This window comes from Mycotypha africana, assembly GCF_025528875.1.
Source record: "Mycotypha africana strain NRRL 2978 chromosome Unknown BDF20scaffold_7, whole genome shotgun sequence".
NCBI lineage: Eukaryota > Fungi > Mucoromycota > Mucoromycetes > Mucorales > Mycotyphaceae > Mycotypha > Mycotypha africana.
In genome coordinates this window covers 1,803,789-1,823,106 of record NW_026515731.1, presented here as the reverse complement: position 1 = coordinate 1,823,106, position 19,318 = coordinate 1,803,789, and the positions used below count along the sequence as shown (strand labels likewise).

The window sequence follows — 19,318 nt, the reverse complement described above, 5'->3', positions numbered from 1 at the left end:
ACCACTGCTGGCCAACTGTGATTGACAATGTGTAGGCTTTGTTCTACGTGAGAATCGAAGGGTTATTTCACTTTTTTACTTAAATGTTTTGGTTTGGTTAAGTAGCACAATTAAGAAACGCGAGAGGATATGAAATGAATGGTACATTTGTTCATCGCCGAAAACTTATTGCTTGTTTCAAGAGGTATAGTAATGTTCGAAGGAGAGGAAATTTCAAAGATTCGTTTTCAATAGCGCAGCTGAATAGTTATCAATTTCAACACAGTGCTAGTGCATGCAACTGCAATAAAATAAAGAGGCATTTCTGATACCCATAATAGTCAATCTCTTATTAAATAACCTTTTTAGATGGTAAAAATAATTGGCTCTTCCAAGAAGAAGAGAGTGTTACTGGCTTTATAAGGTAAGATAATTTTTGAGGAAAAAAAAAACCGTGACTTTCCTGACAGAGTGGATGTACTCGGGTCCGTTGCCTTGCCTCTAAAGGTAGGTAGATCAAAAGGTTACTGTTCCAATAGATACTAGTCATTTCATATATTTTAAGGCATTTCCACATACGTATCGATAGAAAAAACCTTTATATTTTTCTTTAATTGCCTTATATTTTCGATATTTTGGACCTTCTTTTCTGATTTTTCCTTCTTTATCTCTTTCTCTCTTTTGCTTTCCACTAGCTTTGCAACAACCAACAATATACCAATATGTTGTCTCGTATAGCTACCAGATCTAGAGGCGTCATTACACGATTGCCCGTACAGCGCCTTGCTGTCAGACAACAACCTTCTATTGTTACTAGACCGTTTGTTCGATTCCAACACTCAACTCCACCTGCCTTAGCTAAAATTGCACCACTAGACACCTTCCCTCGTCGTCACCTTGGTTCTCAAAAGAAAGAAATTGATGAGATGTTGAACCAGTTAGGCATGAAGAACATTGATGAATTACTCTCCAAAACCATTCCTGCCTCTATTCGTTCTCCTAAGCCTTTAGCTATCGGCAAAGGTGAAACAGAACGTGCTTTATTGGCCCGTTTGAAAGAAATGGCATCCAAAAACAAGGTCAACCGTTCCTACATCGGTCAAGGTTATACTGACACAGTTGTTCCAAATGTCATTTTGCGTAACATTTTGGAAAACCCTGCTTGGTACACTCAGGTAAGAAAAGTTCCATCCGCACAAAAACAAGTAATATGGGTGATACGACATGGAACAAACCGTTGATAATTTGATTATCTATAATTTAGTATACACCCTATCAACCTGAAATTGCTCAAGGCCGTCTCGAATCTTTGTTGAACTATCAAACAATGGTCAGTGATTTAACTGGTTTACCCATTGCTAATGCTTCACTTTTGGATGAGGGTACTGCTGCTGCTGAAGCCATGTTGATGGCATGGCAAGCTGCTCGTCGTAAGAAAAATTTATTCGTTGTCGATGAAAATTGTCACCCTCAAACTATCTCCTGTTTGAAGACTCGTGCTGAATCTTTCAACATTGAAGTCGTTGTTGCCGACACATTCAACTACAATTTCCAAGAAAATAAGAAGAATCTTTGCGGTGTTTTGTTACAGGTACAGACTCATTGATAATCATCTTGTGGTCACAAGAGATGGGAGTATAAAATGTGGGGAAGATGTGACACAAGTAGTAGCGATGACAGAAGAAAAATTTGTCATGCCATTCGCCAGTTAATTTAAATCCAGAACTAACCTACACTCCTCTACTTTCTCTTTGGAACAAACTTTAAAACAGTATCCCGATACCCGCGGTTCTGTTAAAGATTATGAAGCATTGACAGCTAGTGTTCATGCTGCTGGTGGTCAAGTCGCCGTTGCTACTGATTTGATGGCTTTGACCTTATTGAAGGCTCCTGGAGAATTTGGCGCTGATATTGCTTTAGGTAACTCTCAACGCTTCGGTGTCCCTATGGGTTTCGGTGGTCCCCATGCCGCCTTCTTTGCTTGTAAGGATGAGCACAAGCGTAGAATGCCCGGCCGTTTGATCGGTGTTTCTAAGGATGCTGATGGTAACAATGCTTACCGTCTTGCTCTCCAAACAAGAGAACAACACATTCGTCGTGAAAAGGCTACTAGTAACATTTGTACCGCTCAAGCTTTATTAGCTAACATGGCTGCCATGTACGCTGTCTATCACGGTCCTGAAGGTATCAAGGCTATCGCCCAACGTATCAATAACTTGACTGCTGTCTTGGCTGAAGGTGTTCGCAAGGCCGGTTATACTATTGAGAACGACGGCAATTTCTTCGACACCCTTTCTATCAAGGTCGGTAACTCATCTTCTATCCTTCAAAAGGCTGCTTCTGCTGGTATCAACCTTCGTGCCATTGACAATGGTACCGTTGGTGTCACTTTGGACGAAGCTGTCACTGAAAGTGAATTAGTCAAGTTGCTCGAAGTCTTCCAAAAGGATGGTGCTCCTTCCGTCAATGTCGAAGAGATCTCAGCTGCCCTTGACAAGAATGCTTCCACTTATCCTACTGCTCTTCAACGTACTTCTCCCTATTTGGAGCACCCCGTTTTCAATGCTTACCACTCCGAAACTGAAATGCTTCGATACATTCATCACCTCGAAAGCAAGGATCTTTCTTTAGTTCACTCCATGATTGCTCTTGGTAGCTGTACCATGAAGTTGAATGCTACTACTGAAATGATTCCAGTCACATGGCCTGAGTTCTCCAACATTCATCCTTTCGCTCCTGTTGAACAAACTGAAGGCTACCTTGCTATGCTCGACGAACTTGCTGATGATTTGAAGGAAATCACTGGTTTCTCCGGTGTGTCTCTCCAACCTAACTCTGGTGCTCAAGGTGAATATGCTGGTCTTCGTGTCATTCGTGCCTACCATCATGCTCGCGGCGATACCCAACGTAACGTCTGCTTGATTCCTATTTCTGCTCACGGTACCAACCCTGCTTCCGCTGCTATGTCCGGCATGGATGTTGTCATCATCAACTGTGATAACGAAGGCAATTTGGATATGGCTGATTTGAAGGCCAAGGCTGAAAAGCATAAGGATCGCTTGGCTGCTATTATGATTACTTATCCTTCCACCTTTGGTATGTTTGAAACTGGTGTTGCTGAAGCCTGTAAGGTTATTCACGAGAATGGTGGTCTCGTCTACATGGATGGCGCCAACTTGAATGCTCAAATTGGTTTGACCAAGCCCGCTGAAATTGGTGCTGATGTCTGCCACATGAACTTGCACAAGACCTTCTGTATTCCTCACGGTGGTGGTGGTCCAGGTATGGGTCCCATTGCTTGTACTGAAGCACTCAAGCCTTACCTCCCTGGCCATCCTACCGTTACTTGCGGCGGTCAAAATGCCATTGGTCCCGTCTCTGCTGCCCCTTACGGTTCTGCTTCCATCCTTCCTATTTCATGGGCTTACATCAAGATGATGGGCGGTGAAGGTCTTACACAATCTACCAAGCTTGCCATTTTGAACGCTAACTACATGGCCAACCGTCTTAGGGATCATTACGAAATTTTATATACCAACGAAAATGGCATGTGTGGTCATGAATTCATTGTAGATATCAGACCTTTCGGTGATCATGGTATTGAAGCCATTGATATTGCTAAGCGTCTGCAAGATTACGGTTTCCACAGTCCTACTATGTCTTGGCCCGTGACGAACACTCTCATGATCGAACCTACTGAATCTGAAAGCAAGGCTGAATTAGATCGTTTCTGTGATGCTATGATTGCTATTAGAAAGGAAATTCAACAAGTCGTCGATGGTAAACTTCCTAAGGGTGACAACATGCTTAACCGCGCTCCTCATTCCCTTAAGACATTGATGGCTGATAAGTGGGACCGTCCTTACACCCGTGAAGTGGCTGCCTTCCCCATGCCTTATCTCCGCGAGAAGAAATTCTGGCCATCCGTTTCTCGCGTCGATGATGCCTATGGTGATCGTAACTTGATGTGTACTTGTCCTTCTCCTGAAGAATATATGTAAAGCTTACTATATTTAGATCTTTATTTCTGTTGAATTCCATCAATCCATCATATTATACTTTTTGTAAAATAGACTTTTTTCTCGTTTACTCATATATAGCTCTTTACATATTTATTTCGTTATAAACACTACTCAAATAATAAACATTATGCAGTAAGATATTGTTATACCATCTTATACAGTCGTAGTTGTCAGTTTCAAAATCATGTGAATGCGATAGAATTCAACGTTTGGGTATAAATGATGACAAGTCAAAAAACATCATATGTGTTATGCATGGACCGTAAATTTCGACCAATTTTTCTGCCTTTTTGAGTAGGCAGTTGGAATACTTGAAGTTATTTGAACAGGAACCGCTGATGGTCTATTTAACAGGATAGAATGTAAGCACGGAATGCCAAAGAAACTACAAGAGGTCAAAGATTAAAGATACCTTCCGTGAGCACATTGAAAAGGAAAATTGCATTTTGCTAAATTCCTAATCAATATGCCGCATTGCTCTAAGGTTAGTTCATCATTGAACATGATAGCAGCTACAAAGAATAGGTTTTTTTTTTTTTTAAAAAAGATAAAATAAGAAAACTGAGATGATTCTACACAAGTGTATATACTTTGTATACTTACTTCTGCAAGCTCTTGATTTAAGAATGTCTACTATGCCTTTCGGGCACGTGCTGGTGATAACGGCTTCGTTGTTTTGTTGAGACATAACCCAATACATATAATCACGTATGAGTTCCTTTAACAACGCGTGATTCGAAATACACCGATCACTTACAAGTGCTGGGATGTGTGTGACATAAATTTTGTAGCGTTTTTCTACCACTGTCGTAGTTGCTGTTGACGTAATGAAGTGAGGTGAACTTGATTCAGTGATTTCAAAAAAGCGCGATTGCATTTGGGTATCCATTTCTCGATCCAGATCGCTGGCTGCAAGATATTGTATACCCCAATTTTTGAAATAGTAAGACATACGTTGATCCATGAGGGCTTCCACCTCAAATATTGATTCCATATTTAAAGTGATGACAGGTTCAAGAGCAATGGTTGAGCGTATGTCGACGTTCATCATTTGCTCTAGTTTTACTCTTTCGTCTGCCGCGTGCTGGTCAATGATAATGATTCGGTTCTCTTCTTTTAGAGATCTTGTCGCTATATATTTCCGGTCAATTTGTCCTAGCACACAACTATGTAGCAGATCTTCTTTCAAAAGCTTTTGTGGCATTTCATACGATAGTGGTCTATAAGATAGTAGGTTTTGATAAAGTTGTGAAGTAGTACAGTTGTCGTTTAGAGTAGCTGCTTCGATATGATGAGGTGTTTTGGCCCGCTTCAAATGTGAGCAATCAATACTACTCGCCTTTAATAATTGGCATAATTCGTCTGGAGCGTTAGATGCTGTTTGAACACTCGTTGCGGGGGTAGAAAGGAGAGACGGCGAATGTAATAAATAGGGATTGTTCGTAATATGGCTGATGCTACTTTGATTAGTATTAGCGGGAGGGAAAAGACTATCTTTGCCACGCCTGCGTTTCTGCCCAGCCATTTGTATCGGTTCATCTTTTGAGAGGTTACCAGACCGTATCAGAAATTTTATCGTTAGGGCTTTTATCAAGTCAGCAATCTTTGTATAATCGGGGAATTCCTCGAACATTTCCAGGTACATATGAATATCATAGTTGCTCCAAAATGGACATATCAGCCGTGTCATGTAGATGGGATGCCTTTGAGTATATTTAGCTATGCTAGACAGTAAGCCTCAAGGGTGTAATATGAGCGCTACTAAGGATTATTCTCACCTTTGCCTTCCAGATATTGGCGCTTATCAGCTATCTTTTTTTTTTTTTCGGTTGTTGTTTTTTTGTATATTACGTAATGAAATCAAAGTTATGAGCTACAAAGTTGGAGCTTTGAATGTAATTTACAATTACCTTCCCGAAATTGCTCGCTGCAAATAAACTAGGCACAATTCTGTATAGCACATTTTGTACGGGAACGAGATAGTTGTTAATATCTATAGGTTTGAAGGACTGTTAAAGACCAATAGTCATAATAATTGCAAAATTTCTGGGGGGGGTGTTTTCAGAGCTTACATATGTATTGATGAGCCTAAAAGGATATCGTCGTAGATTAGCTTATTACTACCCAGCTCATCTATCATGATTTCTTAACTTACCTTGCTTGGATAACCTTGGCTTGAGTAAAAACCATCAATGACAATGTCTCCTTTGCGCATCGCTAACATTTCTACATGCTAAGCCTCTTACTTTAGCTCGATAAATTGATCATTGGCAAGAATGGAGATCGTACCTTGGTTATATCCTGTCCAAATTGTTGCCTAAAAGTGTTTAGGCTAGAGCTGGTCTAATAGGTGGAAAGCAGGGTTCGTTGCATGCGTAAATCGTTCGTCAGTTTCTTATGTCCAAGGTAATATCATGGCTAGAACCGCAGCCTTAGACTGTAGTACTACTAACCTTTTTTATCGATAATAAGCTCAAATTCCGATGGCTGTCAATAAGGTTAAAATTTATGTAATTGAAACAGAGTGCAAACCCAATTATCTGACGTTTCACAGATTCAATGACAGCGGCATGTTGATAAGCGGTTATCTGCTTCCTTCTCACGGGGTACTATGAATCCAAAATAACGTCAAGTAAAAGGGGGAAGAAGAGAACGTCAATCCCTATTGTCGAATGAGATGAAAATGTAAAGTATAGTTTACCTTGTAGAATAAATCTCGAAGTATGACACGAGTACCTGAACAGCTTTTCTTCATGTGCTTCGATGGTAAGATTTCACCTATCACATGGCCATCCTGTGGAGGAACCAAAGTTTCCGTATGAATGCGCGCACATCCTTCGACGTAGTGTGATTCGTAAACGGGGGGGGAGGGCAAAATTTCCAAAAATAATCAATATACCTTCCAGAATCCTTCGAATGTTTCGTTTGACGAACAATGCCGTGAGATAATTTGTGTTAAGGACTCATTTGTGATTGCTGCCATGGCTAAAAGGGAAGCGAAACGTCATCCTTTAAAATTGCTATTCTATTTTGTGGGGTAAAATTGAAGAGCAGTATATGGGTTACCTTCTCCGCGGAAGCCAAATGTTTTCAAATGTTGAATATCAGAAAGTGTATGACATTTGGATGATGCTATCTCAACAAAGCCATTTTATGTTACACTGAGTATACTGACGTCTTTGGATACACGTATGCTATCGAAATGATATGCTTCTAATACGTACTATGTCTCTGTCCAATTTTGCTCAAATCAAGAATACCGTGACCGTTATCATTTACTTGTACAGTGAACTTTTCTACATCAAGTGAAATGTCAATGTTTGTTGCATTTGCATCGATTGCTTTCAGACACGCATAGAGACAACAAAAGAGTGAATGATGAGCATGTTGTGTGTTTAACGCATTGTGTAGTAAGCTTCGTTGTTAGGCATAGTAGCTCACCATTGCAGATCAATTCTCTTATACATTGAGGTATCGAGGTGATGATGAGCGATCTATTATGTGCAACAGTGATTGAGATTACAAAATCTCTTTTCTAACAAAGTTTTTGGTTGAGCTTACGATCGTATTCTTTTGATAACATCATCATCAAGTGGTTTAATCTGATGAACAGACATAATTATTTAAAAAAAAAAAAAAAAAAAAAAAAAAAATCAAAAGTTGTTCTCTACAGTTCTCGGCGTAGATTGGGTTAGCGAAAACGACCAAATCGTCACTCAGCAGATATTTAGCATTTTTTCATCGGAAAAGTGAAGGTAGTTCTATAATAAATAATAAAACTGAAGGGTTCGATATGTCTGCTGTTTATGGCAGATAGTGAGACACGTTTAAAAAGGTTTCTGTCTGTTGTCATTTTTTCAATAAGGCTCCTAAAAGTGGAAGATTTAGCTTTTCTAAATGTATACACAAATTATAGTTTTTTTTTTAAATACACCACACAAGCGTACTAACTCTATCCAACAACGGTAATAAACCTTAAATAAATTATACGGTGCATTCACCTGTTGGAGCTAAGCGGCACTCTTAGGTAAGAAGAATTCTGGGTGGCACCTGTTTGAGCTTCTCTTTGAAAGACCCTTTATTTTAATCTCATTGGCTGTTCGCTTCATTTGAATATCCGTTTCGTTAGTCAATAGACTATAAAAGGTCAAAGATGCCACCTTTAAAACCATAAACCTATGTCTTTCTACTGTTCATCGATTTTTTACTTTACTGCCTAATGAATAAACCGAATACGTCTGAGGAGAAAACAGTTGTCCCCTCCACTCAACCAGCTTCTATTGTCCAAGAAAAATATCAAGAAGATCGCTATTCTTCATACGATTCATTTTCTGAAGATCAAATAGAGCATGCACCAGACGGTACGGCTTCTGCTGGTAAAGCCTTGTTCATGCTACTGAAAGCCTTTATTGGTACTGGCGTTATCTTTTTGCCTGGCTCGTAAAGTTATCCTATGCCATTTTTTAAGACGGTTTTTTGTTAGCGTTACTCTATTTAGATGTACGATTTATAACTAATATGCACGTTGTTCCCTTCTATAGATTTGTGAGCGGAGGACTCGTTTTGTCTATAGTGCTTATGATTGTCATTGCTTCTTTGTGTACAATTTCTTTTCAATTGTTAGTATATGCTCAACAAAAAATAGGAGGCTCCTATGGTGATGTGGCCCAGCAACTTTATGGCAGCTATCTTAGATATTTGATCGACTTTTTCTTATGTATTTCTCAAATTGGCTTTGTCTCGTCATACCTTATTTTCATATCTGAAAATATTGGTATTGTGGTAGATACTCTGAACAACTGTAATGGACCCTTTGAAGCGAAATATTATATTTGGATAGTGATTATAGCGGTCATACCTATCACTTGGGTACGCAAGATTGCGAGACTGTCTTATTTGGCAGTATTAGCAGATACTTTTATCGCATTTGGTTTAATTTGTATTCTTTATTTCTGTTCTGACCAAATTGCGCATCATGGTGTTGGAAAGAACATTATACTTGTAAATCAGTCTACATTTGGTACTATGATTGGTACAGCTGTCTTTTCCTTTGAAGGCATAGGGATGGGTAACGTGTTATAGATATTTTGTTTTCCAAATCCAGCCTTTTTTTCTCACGCCTTTTTGTCTGGTTTTACTCTTTTGTAGTGCTGCCAATTGTCGGAGGCATGAGGAGCCCCAAAAAGTTTCCAATGGTTTTGAACTTGGGTATGGCCATTTGTACTCTGGTCTTTACATTGATTGGCACCATCGGCTATATTGCGTACGGTGACATTACACAAGCAAGCGTTGTTGCGAATATTCCTAGAATTCCTCTGTCTATTGCTGTTCAGTTACTGTATGCGATCGCAATGATTTTGACTTCACCTTTTATGTTATATCCTCCGCTTACTATTGTTGAAAAATACATCTTCAAGCACCGGTCTGGAAGGAAAAGTCTAGCGGTGAAATGGGCAAAAAATCTGATTCGATCTCTCATACCTATCATTTGTGCTGCTATCAGTTTTGGTGTCGGTTCCAGTAATTTAGACAAATTTGTCTCTCTTGTCGGATCAATTGCTTGCATGCCTTTGTGCTTTATATTCCCAGGCTTGTTTCACTTTAGAACAACGAAGAATAACTACTTGAAAATCATTGACGTCCTTCTTGCCCTATGGGGTGTTGGTATCATGGTTTACACTTGTTACATCAATGTGAATTCCTGGGTTCACCCTGCAGCATCAAGTACCACAGTGATTGACATTACCCATTGTAGCAACTCATAAACCAATGTATTGTCCGTTGATCGGCAGTATTGTAAATTATCCATAGTGAATAATGATAAAGGCTTTAAGGAAAGCCCGCAAGCTTATATACCACTTACTTTATCCTTCATTCATAATATTGTTTCCCCCCCCCAATTGTTTTTCTTTTTTGACGAATAAAAAAAGTGTCAGGATGGCCATTAAGATAGTTGTACTTTTTTTTTTTTCAAGGGGGAGTTTTCCCTTTATCACAGCCAGGAAAGAAATAGATAAGGTAACCACCTCTACGCTACGTGACAAAGATACTCAATAGCAGCAAATATTTCCTCTATTGCAACTTTATATTAGATTCAGTTTCATCATAATAAATACAGTAAAAATGGAGTCATTAAGTAGTCTATAGTGTTAGAGATCATGTTTGATTGCAAGCTCTTATTTTCAACTCGTCCAAAGCATGGTCAGCTTGATCAAATTCCTCTTCAAATTTTGCCTGGACGTTCATAGTCGGATGTACTGTGGAGTTTTCCGTAGTGGAAGATTCTGATACAGTAGTAGTGCCAATTGTCGATTTATCATAATCCAAAGGACTGTCACCATCATGTTCTGAATAAGCACTATTGTCTGTATTATTCAGCAAAGATGGTGGATGATAGGAGTGCATATAGCCTAAATTCATCGTAGTTGTTCGTTTCGTGATCTTTTCTCTTTGTATGTTCATTTCCTGTGCTTTTGTCAAAGCTAAATGTACTTTCTAAAAGTGAAAGTATTTTCAGGACAACGAAATTGCGAGTCAGTGAGAGGATGACACTCGTTCTGTATGTACAAATTCCTCACCATAGTCACTCTATTCTCGAATCCATGACCGGTTTGTGTCAAAGCAGTTTCCCAAAAATAGCGTGCTCTCGGTTTTTGTTCTGTATTCCAAGAAGTGACTCCAGCTTCCCTATCGACGGTAGTTACAAAAAAAGATAGTGTTAGCACAAAAAAAAAAAAAAAAAAGAAAAGTGTTCCTAAAATACTTAGTCGAGCTTACCAATAAGCATATGGAATGATCCATTTATCCACCATAATTTTGTCTATATGATCTAAAATCCAGTTCAGATGAATTATAGAATATTGGTATCGCCTCATGGCATTTAGAATAGCAGCTTTCAATAATAGTAAGACGCCCCGCTGGTCATAGTAGGCTGGCGGCGGTGTCTCTGGCAACAACTCTTTTGCTCGAAGCTTGTATTCCATGATCTCTGCTTCCAAAATCCGATCCAGTGCATCGTCAACAACAGCCAAATTCTGTTCTAGTTGTATCTCATCCATAAACTCATAAGCGTTGAATAGGTACATGTACTCCAAGGCACATAATGTCATGTCCATATCTTGGTAGCCTGCCGACTGGAACATGTCTAATTTTCGTTGGATGTAGAATTCTAAATCCTTCGTCAGCATCTCTTTTTTTGATATTAATTGCAAAACGTCGGCAAATGTCACCATGGCTTCAGTTCTGTGCCCCAACATATCTGTACAAGCAGCCGCTAAGTATTTACATACAATAGGCGACCAGTAATTTTCCCTATAAAGTTGTTCAAACAAAACAGCGGCTTCTTTCCACTCATTTTTCATCATATGGTTGAAGGCTATTTCGTAACTACAGTTCTGAAATACCTCAACTTCCATCCATTCTGCTTTGCTTGTTTCAATAGCATAGACTAAGGATTGGGTTGATAAAACCAAATTGCGTGCTATTCGAGATGCAAGGCCCGCAAAATATAAAAACATGGCCGAGTGAGGATATATTTTTTGGGCTTCTAACAGTGTTTCAATAGCAGGTTGAAGATATTCACTGGCAAGTATCTCAGGGCAAATGCTTACTGTTGTTGTGAAATAGGCTAATAATGTCAACAGAGCTGTGGGCGTTTTACTTTGACCAATCTCTGCAGATAGTTTCAGCAGCGCAAAACCTAAATGCCTGTCCGGCTTCCACTTAAATTGTGATGGCGACACCTTATCCAGTATCTTACGTGGTAATGCTGAAAGTATCAAGTGGATCGAAGCAATTCCAACTTGCATTCCGCACATGGTGTCTCTATCCATGTATTGGTTATGTAGTTGACCCAAGCGTTTATATTCCTGCCATACATAACTATAACTTGTATACGCTATAGGCTATTTTGCTAAGTCATCCTTCTTTTGTCTCTGGGTGCAGTATTTCTTTTTTTTTTTTTTTTTTTTTTTCACTGTTCTTATCCTTTCAGTCATACCTTTCTTTAAATAAACACCGCTTTTGATATACCCCACTGACGTTTGTTGGACCAAATACAAAATGGCCATCTGAAGGCTTGCTTCCCCGTTTGCAATGTGCGCTCTTAGGATCCCATTGGGTACAATATGTGATCTATGCATTTGGATAGTCGAAGGCTTCGATGGTTTGATATGAACAGGAAAACCTGAAGTTAGCCCAACTGATCTAAAGGATTTGCAGTAAGATGTGATGTGCTGGAAAATCGAACCCCCCATGTGCTTTTTTGTGGTGTTATTTATTTGAGCGGTTGCGAGATTGCATGTTGTCGTTAATACCTGTAGAGCATCTTTTGTTGCTTGAAAATCTGTTGACTTTAAGAATAGAATGCTAACTTTAATTAATCAACCGGTTGCCGATACCTATACACACATATATATATATATATTGCCTATCATACCATCATCGCTATAAAATAACAGCATGATTCAATTTAAAGGCTTTTCCAGCAATCAAAGAAATAAAAGTATGTATACTACCTTTCATAAAAGACATAAAGCCCAACCCCAATGCATACGCAGGATCACTATTCACGAAAAAAATACCATTTAGCACTGTACATGACGTCTTTGTTTAAGCCATCCTGTATTTACGTATTTGCCTGCTCTTCAAACACGCTTTTTGCTTTCATAAAACGGTTACTGAACAAGTGACGAATACCTGTGAGTAGTAATTCGTCTATAAAATGTTGTACTATATCAATATATTTTGCTCGTCTTGCAAAACATTCAGAGGGACGCCTTTTTTACCTGCAATCTCTTGCTCTCTTGGGTTCATAGTATTCGGCTGGACGGCTTTGGGATCCACACGTTTTAATACAATTTGGTTTGCAGAGGCACTGCCAATGAATTGCTGCTTATTGTGGGTTCCATCAAACTCAGCGGGTAGGCGCTGTTGCTGCTGCTTTATTCTATCGAGGGGTCGGAGAGACACTGGTTGTTGTTGTTGGTTCGTTAAAGTGCTGTGATGTCTGTCTTCTTGCTCTTGGTGCTTTCTGCTAACGGAGGCTTGAAGCTCGCTCATAACAGACCCCAGTTCCATTGGAGTGATGATGTCATGGAAGCTATCAAGGCTGCTTACGGTTGTGCTGTCATCAAACAACTCTCGATCAGTTTGATCATTAATTTGTAAGATGGCTGCCGGGGAAGCATATTTTATTGTAGACGCTGTTGTAATAGTCGTTGTCATCTTGTATTTACACAGTAAAGAAGTGCAGAAAGGTAGAAAAAGAAAGCATAATAAATAACATCTGTACTATTCAGTTGAAAATCTTGTCGAAAAAAAAGGGGGGGGAGGTCGTATTTCATTTCGGTAAGGAGGTTCGAACAGTTTTTCGTTTTCTGTCAATGAGATGGTCTCCCTGGACAAAGTAGGTCATGGTTTAAAATATGGATTGTCTTTTTCCAGCTTAACGTACAGCTTGGCTACCCTCAACATATTCAAACACTAAAGTCAATGCATATTGTGTCTATTTTAGTAACCTATTTTTTAACCGTTGCCCTTTCCATATTTCCTAATTGAGCCATTCAGGAACACCCCACAAGCATTAAGATTTGAAACATTTAACGCACTCCGGTTGGTGGAATAGATCACAATAAAGTATTTTACCTTATATTTTAGACAATTTACAATTTTTAATAAACAATATACATTTTAAATTTAGATTTATTAAAAAAATATTTTAGTAAAGTTCATAATATTTTGGATAATTTGGATACTCAATTATTCAGTGATATCCAAGCAGCATTAAGGATGACATACAATAACCCTATAAATGAGTCTCTTTCAGTAAGAAAGTCGCCAATAATGGTCTTATTGACGTTATCTTGTAATAGACTGAACCACAAAAAGCTTGACAACTTTTTTATGATATGACGATGTGTTCCAACAAAGGTTTGATTCAACCTCACCCATTGAAGAATATTATCTGTGTCAAAAGTGCTAGGAAGTGCAGGCTTGATAAATACTTGGAATCCTCTAGAAAGTTACCACTGATTGTATTTGGTGCTGGAATGTTTGGCAAAGATGCACTCAAGTTGAAAGGGCAAAGATGTGGGGTTGTCGGTAAACTTTTGCAACTCTGAAGAAACGTGAAGCTGAAGGTCAATTGATTGTTATCACAATCGATGAATTTAAACCCTCTAAAACATGCAGCCTCTGTTTCTATAATGATATGCAAATCGTTGATACTCCTGGATTCAAGGGCACCGGAGTTCTTCATTGCAAGCAATGTCTAAAGCTATGGCAGAGAGACATTAACGCCGCTATTAACATGATGACTATATCTCAAGCAGTTTGGTCCGGAGCTGGAAGACCCGACGTTTTCAAGCCAGCGAAGAATAAGAAAGTATCGCCGTAATAAACACGGTTTTCCTTATATTTAAGGATTTAGATCATTACAGGTGAGGAATAGTACCGTTATTTTTTTTGCACTACTGACAAGTTTTTGGAATTTGAATCATTGTTTAAACGCTTTATATTTTCGTCTACAACACAATTGCAACTCATCTAAATAAAAATATTAATTGTTCAAAAAAAATGTATTTCATCTAAAATATTAGTTACGTTACTGTAGACAATGGCGATCATTAAAAAAAGATTTTTTTGGGCTTAAAAATCAAAGTATCGAAAGGCAAAATGTTTTTGTCCGCTTCTGCAAAAAAAAAAAAAGATCGTTTGGTACCAATCAATTGACAATTTATGACTATAATATTGTAGAAACTAATAATGAAGAAAGACAGAAGAGCAACCATCTTTAAAGAAACGCCTTACAAAACGGGAATTTTTTTTTTTTTTTTTGCAAAACCCCTTGACATCGGCTAAACTGAGGTTTAAAACCAGAAAATCATTTTTAATGACCGCTATTGACTTTTTTTGTAATCGACAATTATTCTGTACTTCTCCTGACAAGGTTCATTATATTACATTGATTGCAATATGGGCATACTCAGTAGAGCATTCAGTACAGCTGCTCATACACCCTTCAGGCTGGCTATTGTTGGAAGCGGACCAGCAGGATTTTATACGGCGCAACGAGTACTGAAAGAATGGCCCAACACTCAAGTTGACATGTTTGACATGCTGCCTGTACCCCACGGATTAGTCCGTTTTGGAGTAGCGCCTGATCACCCAGAAGTCAAAGTAATGAGATTCTTTACAAGTTTCGCACGAATATAATAATTAACACACATGCAACTTGAATTGCTATAGAATGTCGTGTCAACTTTTGATAAAGTAGCAGTGGACCCACGTTTTCGTTTCTTTGGCAATGTGCCTATTAGTAATAAGCCAGGTGCTTTGAGCTTTGCCAACTTACGTCCACACTTTGACGCCATTCTCTTATCGTATGGCGCTAGTGAAGATAGAAAATTGAATATTCCCGGAGAAAATGCGTATGGTGTCGAATCGGCGAGAACATTTGTGGGATGGTATAATGGACATCCCTTTTATCGTGACCTTCAATTGCCATTAGACGACACTGATACAGTTGTTGTGGTGGGGCAAGGCAATGTAGCATTAGATATTGCACGTATTTTGTTGAGCCCTATTGATGAACTTCGGAAAACAGATATAACTGAGTATGCCTTAGAGACATTATCCAAAAGTAGAATCAAGCATGTCCATTTGATCGGCCGTAGAGGGCCAGTACAGGTAAAAGAGACCGGCAACATCAGGAAAATACTTCATGAAGCAGCCAGCCATTGATATATTTTTTTTATGTTAGGTTTCCTTCACTTCGAAAGAAGTGAGAGAACAAATGTCAATCCCTGGTGTACAATTCAAAGCAGATATGGACTTGATCAGAAAAGAGATTGCAGATTCGCAACCTCTGCTTAGTCAAAACAGGCCACTGAAACGTTTGATGGGTCTGTTAGAGAAAGGATCAGGTCAACAAGGTGACAAATCCTGGACGACTCAATTTCTGCGGAGTCCTGTAGAAATATTACAAAAGGACCAAAGAGTAGTAGGCATTAAATGCGAAATCAATCGACTTGAGGGTCCATTGGAGAAAAGAAAAGCGGTTGGCACTGGCAAGTACGACATTACTAATTGTGGTATGGTATTAACGAGCATTGGGTACAGAAGCGTTGCAATGGAAGGTGTGCCATTTGATGAACGTCAGGGCCGTGTACCTAATCTGTTGGGCAAGGTGTTGGAGAATGAAGCAGAAGTACCTGGATTGTATACAGCTGGATGGTTAAAGCGTGGTCCTTCAGGAGTCATCGTCTCAACCATGGCAGATGGCTATGAAACAGCGGATACGATTTTACGTGATTTGAAAAATGGCAAGCCGATGTATAACTCCGAGAGTGAAAAGTTAGGAGCAGACGGTTTGATTGACTTGATGAACGAGCGTTCAATCCGACCTGTAACCTATTCAGATTGGAAAAAAATCGAAGCAGCCGAATTTGCTTTAGGCGAGAAAGTAGGCAAACCTCGAGAAAAATTTTCCAGAATTGAAGACATGCTGAATGTGTTAAAGTAAACAGCATCATCACATGTATAATAGTCGAAATTTGTTCTACCATTTTTATAATGGTTTGAACACTGCGTATGGTTTGACACCATATCAGAAATTTTGTATTTTTATTCCATCTTAGTGTACTTGTATTTTAACGTTTGTAATTAAACAATTGGCCAGAGTCACTTTTGATAGGTCAACAGAATTAAGGGGTCAAATCATATGTAAGGCTGATGACAAAAATTGCTGCTTGTGCTTTTCCACTGTATCCCATGGCCATAGGGGCAAATGGAAAAGCTATCAAAGAGTTAGAAGGCTAGGCTGTTTACATGACCACCAAGTTGAAGTGTGTTCTCCGTTTAAATTAAGCATTGATTCCAATTCACAAAATTGAGTAGTAGCTCTTCTGCCTCTTTTTCCTTTGTCTGAACCATTAAATTATCTCGAATATGGGAGCTCCCGTTCTGACGGAAGAGCAACTTGCTAACCTAAAGCTTTATAGATATTCAAGTATTGACAGATCCTTTTTGACCAGATATGTGCTTAGACACTATTGGGATCTTGCCATTAAAGTATTTCCTTTGAACATGGCGTAAGTGAGATCTACCGCATTTCAAATTGATCTATCTAACAGAAAGGCTTCTTTTCAAAACAAACGGTAGTCCTAATCTCATAACGTTGACAGGTTTATTATTCATCATTTTCAATGTTATATTGACGTTTATTTACACACCTACATTGGAAGCTGAACATGCTGGTCCTTCTTGGCTTTATTTTTCCTTTGCTCTCGGCTTGTGGTTATATTCTACGTTTGATAATGTTGATGGACGTCAAGCCAGAAGAACAGGTACATCTAGTCCATTGGGTGAACTATTTGACCATGGCTGTGATGCTTTGAATACTACTTTAGCGGCTATCATTCAAATGTCCGCCCTCGGCTTAGGGCACTCGATGCCTGCTGTTTGGATTTTTGTTATTGCCGTTACTGGTTTTTATCTCTCTACGATTGAAGAATATCATACAGGCACTTTATATTTAGGTTATGTCAACGTGCCCACAGAAGGCGTTTGCTTACTTTGTATCATGTTCATTATCTCCGGTATCTTTGGACCTACGGTTTGGAAGACAGAACTAGGCTGTATCATTGGCAGCTTGCCAGACTATTTACAGCATATGAATTTGCAAGAAACATACGTTTGGACTATTGGTATTTTATTCTTTCTAACGCATGTGCCAGTCTGGTAATGTATACACGGAATTCTGAAATGATAAAGATTGAAACTGACCATAAACCAGCTTTTACAACATGTATACAGCGTGCCGCGCAAAAGGAAAGCCTTTCATCCGTTGCATGATTTATGATAACTGGCAAATTACCCTCTACACTGTTTCTTTCTATTTCTGGGTTACATCACCTTATTCCTTCATTCTTTCGCATCAACACTATGCTATTTATTTGCTTGCTGTAGGCGTTTGCTTTGGTCGTATTTGTTCAAAGATCATTTTAGCGCACCTTACAAAATCTGAATCACCTCATCCAACAGGTTTATTAATCCCTTTGGTTGCAGGTGCTGTTATTGCAAATTTACCTCGGTATATCGATATGTAAGAATTTATTTTTTTAGGAGAAGGGATTAACTAAGAACAAGCAGTTTCTCAACATACAAAATTATTCATTTTCATAGAGATCCTATATTCAGCCCTCAATCAGAGTACGCATACTTGGTTTGTTACTTTGTCATGTCGCTTGTATTGTATATTCGCTGGGCAACTCGAGTTATTGACAGTATTTGCAGCTATCTCCATATTCGTTGTTTGTTTATTCCAAATCAGCATGCAAAGAGTCTTTAATAGACCCTTTCAATTGCCACAACGTTCGTTATAGTGAATCAACCATCTGTATTAGATTAAACGAAAAGAGGGTTGAATATATCTCCTCGAAAAGCTATCAATGCTTCTTTATCGGCCTATAGTTGAAAGGTTTTTTAAGCTAACTGGTATACTAAAAGGGTGGTACAAATGCTTGCTCTTACCCTTTCCTTTCCATCACAAGCAGCTTCAAACAACACATACAGTTCTTTAATTAGACTACTCATTTCATCATCTACATTATAGTATTAGTAAACTATGGATAAATGTTGGTAGTAACCAGACTTACCATTTTTGGAATAATAGTATAGCCAGCATCGAGCGATAGCTTTCATAATAATACCGTTGTAATAAGGGATACTACAGATAATCATGAGTACTATACACAACATATCATGATTGAGCACTTGACTTACCGTGGCCAACATTTTTTTATCACCGTTTTTAGTGATGTTATCGACAATATATTTATCTCTTTCAGTCTTTCTGAAGTTACGGATATGGCATTGCATAATGGAGGTACCAGCGCGTTCAAATATTGTACTCCTAAAATACCTAGTTCGTCATAAAGCACAGGTACACAGCGTAATAATATGGGTAGGAAATCAATTTTATCGCCGGCAAAAAAGAAGCCACGCATGACTCCTTCTTTTAACACACGTTCATACAATAATGTGCGCGTTTGATCATCTCTTTTCGTAGCAATTAGATCGAGTAAACAAGGATAAGCAACTTGCAATAATGGTAGATCACGGTCTTTATCCGATAGGTATAACAGACATTTGAACAGAGACTGTGATTTATCTTATAAGCATTTAACTTCAAACACGAAATTCAGTTGGTTAAGCTTACTTCGATGAAAACATTATCGAGCCCGCATTGTGAGATATGTTCTGGGTCTAGTTTCTTCATCATACAATGAACCATTTTTACTCCTTTAGTTTTGTAG

The 19,318-nt window shown here is 38.7% G+C and overlaps 8 protein-coding genes across 8 annotated transcripts; 5 read left to right on the top strand and 3 right to left on the bottom strand.

Moving 5' to 3' along the window:
- The first annotated feature begins 621 nt into the window (after positions 1-621).
- BDF20DRAFT_880453 (glycine dehydrogenase) lies at positions 622-4,059 on the top strand. The gene is made up of 3 exons (XM_053081621.1): positions 622-1,154; positions 1,244-1,570; positions 1,752-4,059. The coding sequence occupies exons 1-3, from the start codon at positions 702-704 to the stop codon at positions 3,978-3,980; spliced, it is 3,009 nt and encodes a 1,002-aa protein (XP_052935222.1). The 5' UTR covers positions 622-701; the 3' UTR covers positions 3,981-4,059.
- BDF20DRAFT_1002163 (uncharacterized protein) lies at positions 4,060-7,624 on the bottom strand. The gene is made up of 15 exons (XM_053074625.1): positions 7,563-7,624; positions 7,443-7,495; positions 7,226-7,342; positions 7,068-7,133; positions 6,901-6,986; positions 6,703-6,795; positions 6,455-6,610; positions 6,291-6,344; positions 6,157-6,234; positions 6,074-6,089; positions 5,912-5,994; positions 5,780-5,813; positions 4,605-5,720; positions 4,414-4,513; positions 4,060-4,344 (listed from the first exon to the last, which is right to left on the bottom strand). Exons 1-15 carry the CDS (start codon positions 7,616-7,618, stop codon positions 4,251-4,253), a joined length of 2,202 nt encoding a protein of 733 aa, XP_052935221.1. The 5' UTR covers positions 7,619-7,624; the 3' UTR covers positions 4,060-4,250.
- A 559-nt stretch (positions 7,625-8,183) lies between these two features.
- Positions 8,184-9,943, top strand: BDF20DRAFT_880442 (transmembrane amino acid transporter protein-domain-containing protein). The gene is made up of 3 exons (XM_053081620.1): positions 8,184-8,441; positions 8,543-9,069; positions 9,150-9,943. The coding sequence occupies exons 1-3, from the start codon at positions 8,221-8,223 to the stop codon at positions 9,764-9,766; spliced, it is 1,365 nt and encodes a 454-aa protein (XP_052935220.1). The 5' UTR covers positions 8,184-8,220; the 3' UTR covers positions 9,767-9,943.
- On the bottom strand, positions 9,933-13,237 carry BDF20DRAFT_977316 (uncharacterized protein). The gene is made up of 8 exons (XM_053085087.1): positions 12,788-13,237; positions 12,632-12,716; positions 12,518-12,564; positions 12,439-12,446; positions 12,001-12,352; positions 10,779-11,898; positions 10,580-10,688; positions 9,933-10,496 (listed from the first exon to the last, which is right to left on the bottom strand). The coding sequence occupies exons 1-8, from the start codon at positions 13,224-13,226 to the stop codon at positions 10,158-10,160; spliced, it is 2,499 nt and encodes an 832-aa protein (XP_052935219.1). The 5' UTR covers positions 13,227-13,237; the 3' UTR covers positions 9,933-10,157.
- Positions 13,238-14,209: 972 nt separating this feature from the next.
- On the top strand, positions 14,210-14,465 carry BDF20DRAFT_880433 (uncharacterized protein; the record flags this gene model as incomplete). The annotated part of the gene is made up of 1 exon (XM_053081619.1): positions 14,210-14,465. A coding segment is annotated over one exon (188 nt), but the record flags the coding sequence as incomplete, so codon positions are not given.
- Positions 14,466-14,975: 510 nt separating this feature from the next.
- On the top strand, positions 14,976-16,524 carry BDF20DRAFT_822961 (uncharacterized protein; the record flags this gene model as incomplete). The annotated part of the gene is made up of 3 exons (XM_053077754.1): positions 14,976-15,179; positions 15,249-15,689; positions 15,763-16,524. The coding sequence occupies 3 exons, from the start codon at positions 14,976-14,978 to the stop codon at positions 16,522-16,524; spliced, it is 1,407 nt and encodes a 468-aa protein (XP_052935217.1).
- Positions 16,525-16,949: 425 nt separating this feature from the next.
- BDF20DRAFT_906884 (uncharacterized protein) lies at positions 16,950-18,351 on the top strand (the record flags this gene model as incomplete). The annotated part of the gene is made up of 4 exons (XM_053083315.1): positions 16,950-17,092; positions 17,163-17,741; positions 17,797-18,105; positions 18,186-18,351. The coding sequence occupies 4 exons, from the start codon at positions 16,950-16,952 to the stop codon at positions 18,349-18,351; spliced, it is 1,197 nt and encodes a 398-aa protein (XP_052935216.1).
- A 56-nt stretch (positions 18,352-18,407) lies between these two features.
- BDF20DRAFT_804289 (uncharacterized protein) lies at positions 18,408-18,895 on the bottom strand (the record flags this gene model as incomplete). The annotated part of the gene is made up of 4 exons (XM_053076462.1): positions 18,408-18,467; positions 18,534-18,604; positions 18,659-18,729; positions 18,786-18,895. Coding segments are annotated over 4 exons (312 nt in total), but the record flags the coding sequence as incomplete, so codon positions are not given.
- Positions 18,896-19,318: the final 423 nt, after the last annotated feature.

Excerpts from the sequence above, each read along its gene's own strand:
- BDF20DRAFT_880453 (XM_053081621.1), top strand. The coding sequence starts at position 702 with ATGTTGTCTCGTATAGCTACCAGATCTAGAGGCGTCATTACACGATTG. Across the intron at positions 1,155-1,243 it reads ACCCTGCTTGGTACACTCAG|TATACACCCTATCAACCTGA; the intron begins GTAAGAAAAGTT and ends TCTATAATTTAG. Across the intron at positions 1,571-1,751 it reads TTTGCGGTGTTTTGTTACAG|TATCCCGATACCCGCGGTTC; the intron begins GTACAGACTCAT and ends ACTTTAAAACAG.
- BDF20DRAFT_1002163 (XM_053074625.1), bottom strand. The coding sequence starts at position 7,618 with ATGTCTGTTCATCAGATTAAACCACTTGATGATGATGTTATCAAAAGA. Across the intron at positions 7,343-7,442 it reads AAGAGAATTGATCTGCAATG|CAATCGATGCAAATGCAACA; the intron begins GTGAGCTACTAT and ends CGTGTCTGAAAG. Across the intron at positions 5,721-5,779 it reads CCAATATCTGGAAGGCAAAG|CTAAATATACTCAAAGGCAT; the intron begins GTGAGAATAATC and ends TGTCTAGCATAG.
- BDF20DRAFT_880442 (XM_053081620.1), top strand. The coding sequence starts at position 8,221 with ATGAATAAACCGAATACGTCTGAGGAGAAAACAGTTGTCCCCTCCACT. Across the intron at positions 8,442-8,542 it reads GTTATCTTTTTGCCTGGCTC|ATTTGTGAGCGGAGGACTCG; the intron begins GTAAAGTTATCC and ends TCCCTTCTATAG. Across the intron at positions 9,070-9,149 it reads CTTTGAAGGCATAGGGATGG|TGCTGCCAATTGTCGGAGGC; the intron begins GTAACGTGTTAT and ends ACTCTTTTGTAG.
- BDF20DRAFT_977316 (XM_053085087.1), bottom strand. The coding sequence starts at position 13,226 with ATGACAACGACTATTACAACAGCGTCTACAATAAAATATGCTTCCCCG. Across the intron at positions 11,899-12,000 it reads CGGTGTTTATTTAAAGAAAG|CGTATACAAGTTATAGTTAT; the intron begins GTATGACTGAAA and ends AATAGCCTATAG. Across the intron at positions 10,497-10,579 it reads TCGAGAATAGAGTGACTATG|AAAGTACATTTAGCTTTGAC; the intron begins GTGAGGAATTTG and ends TTTCACTTTTAG.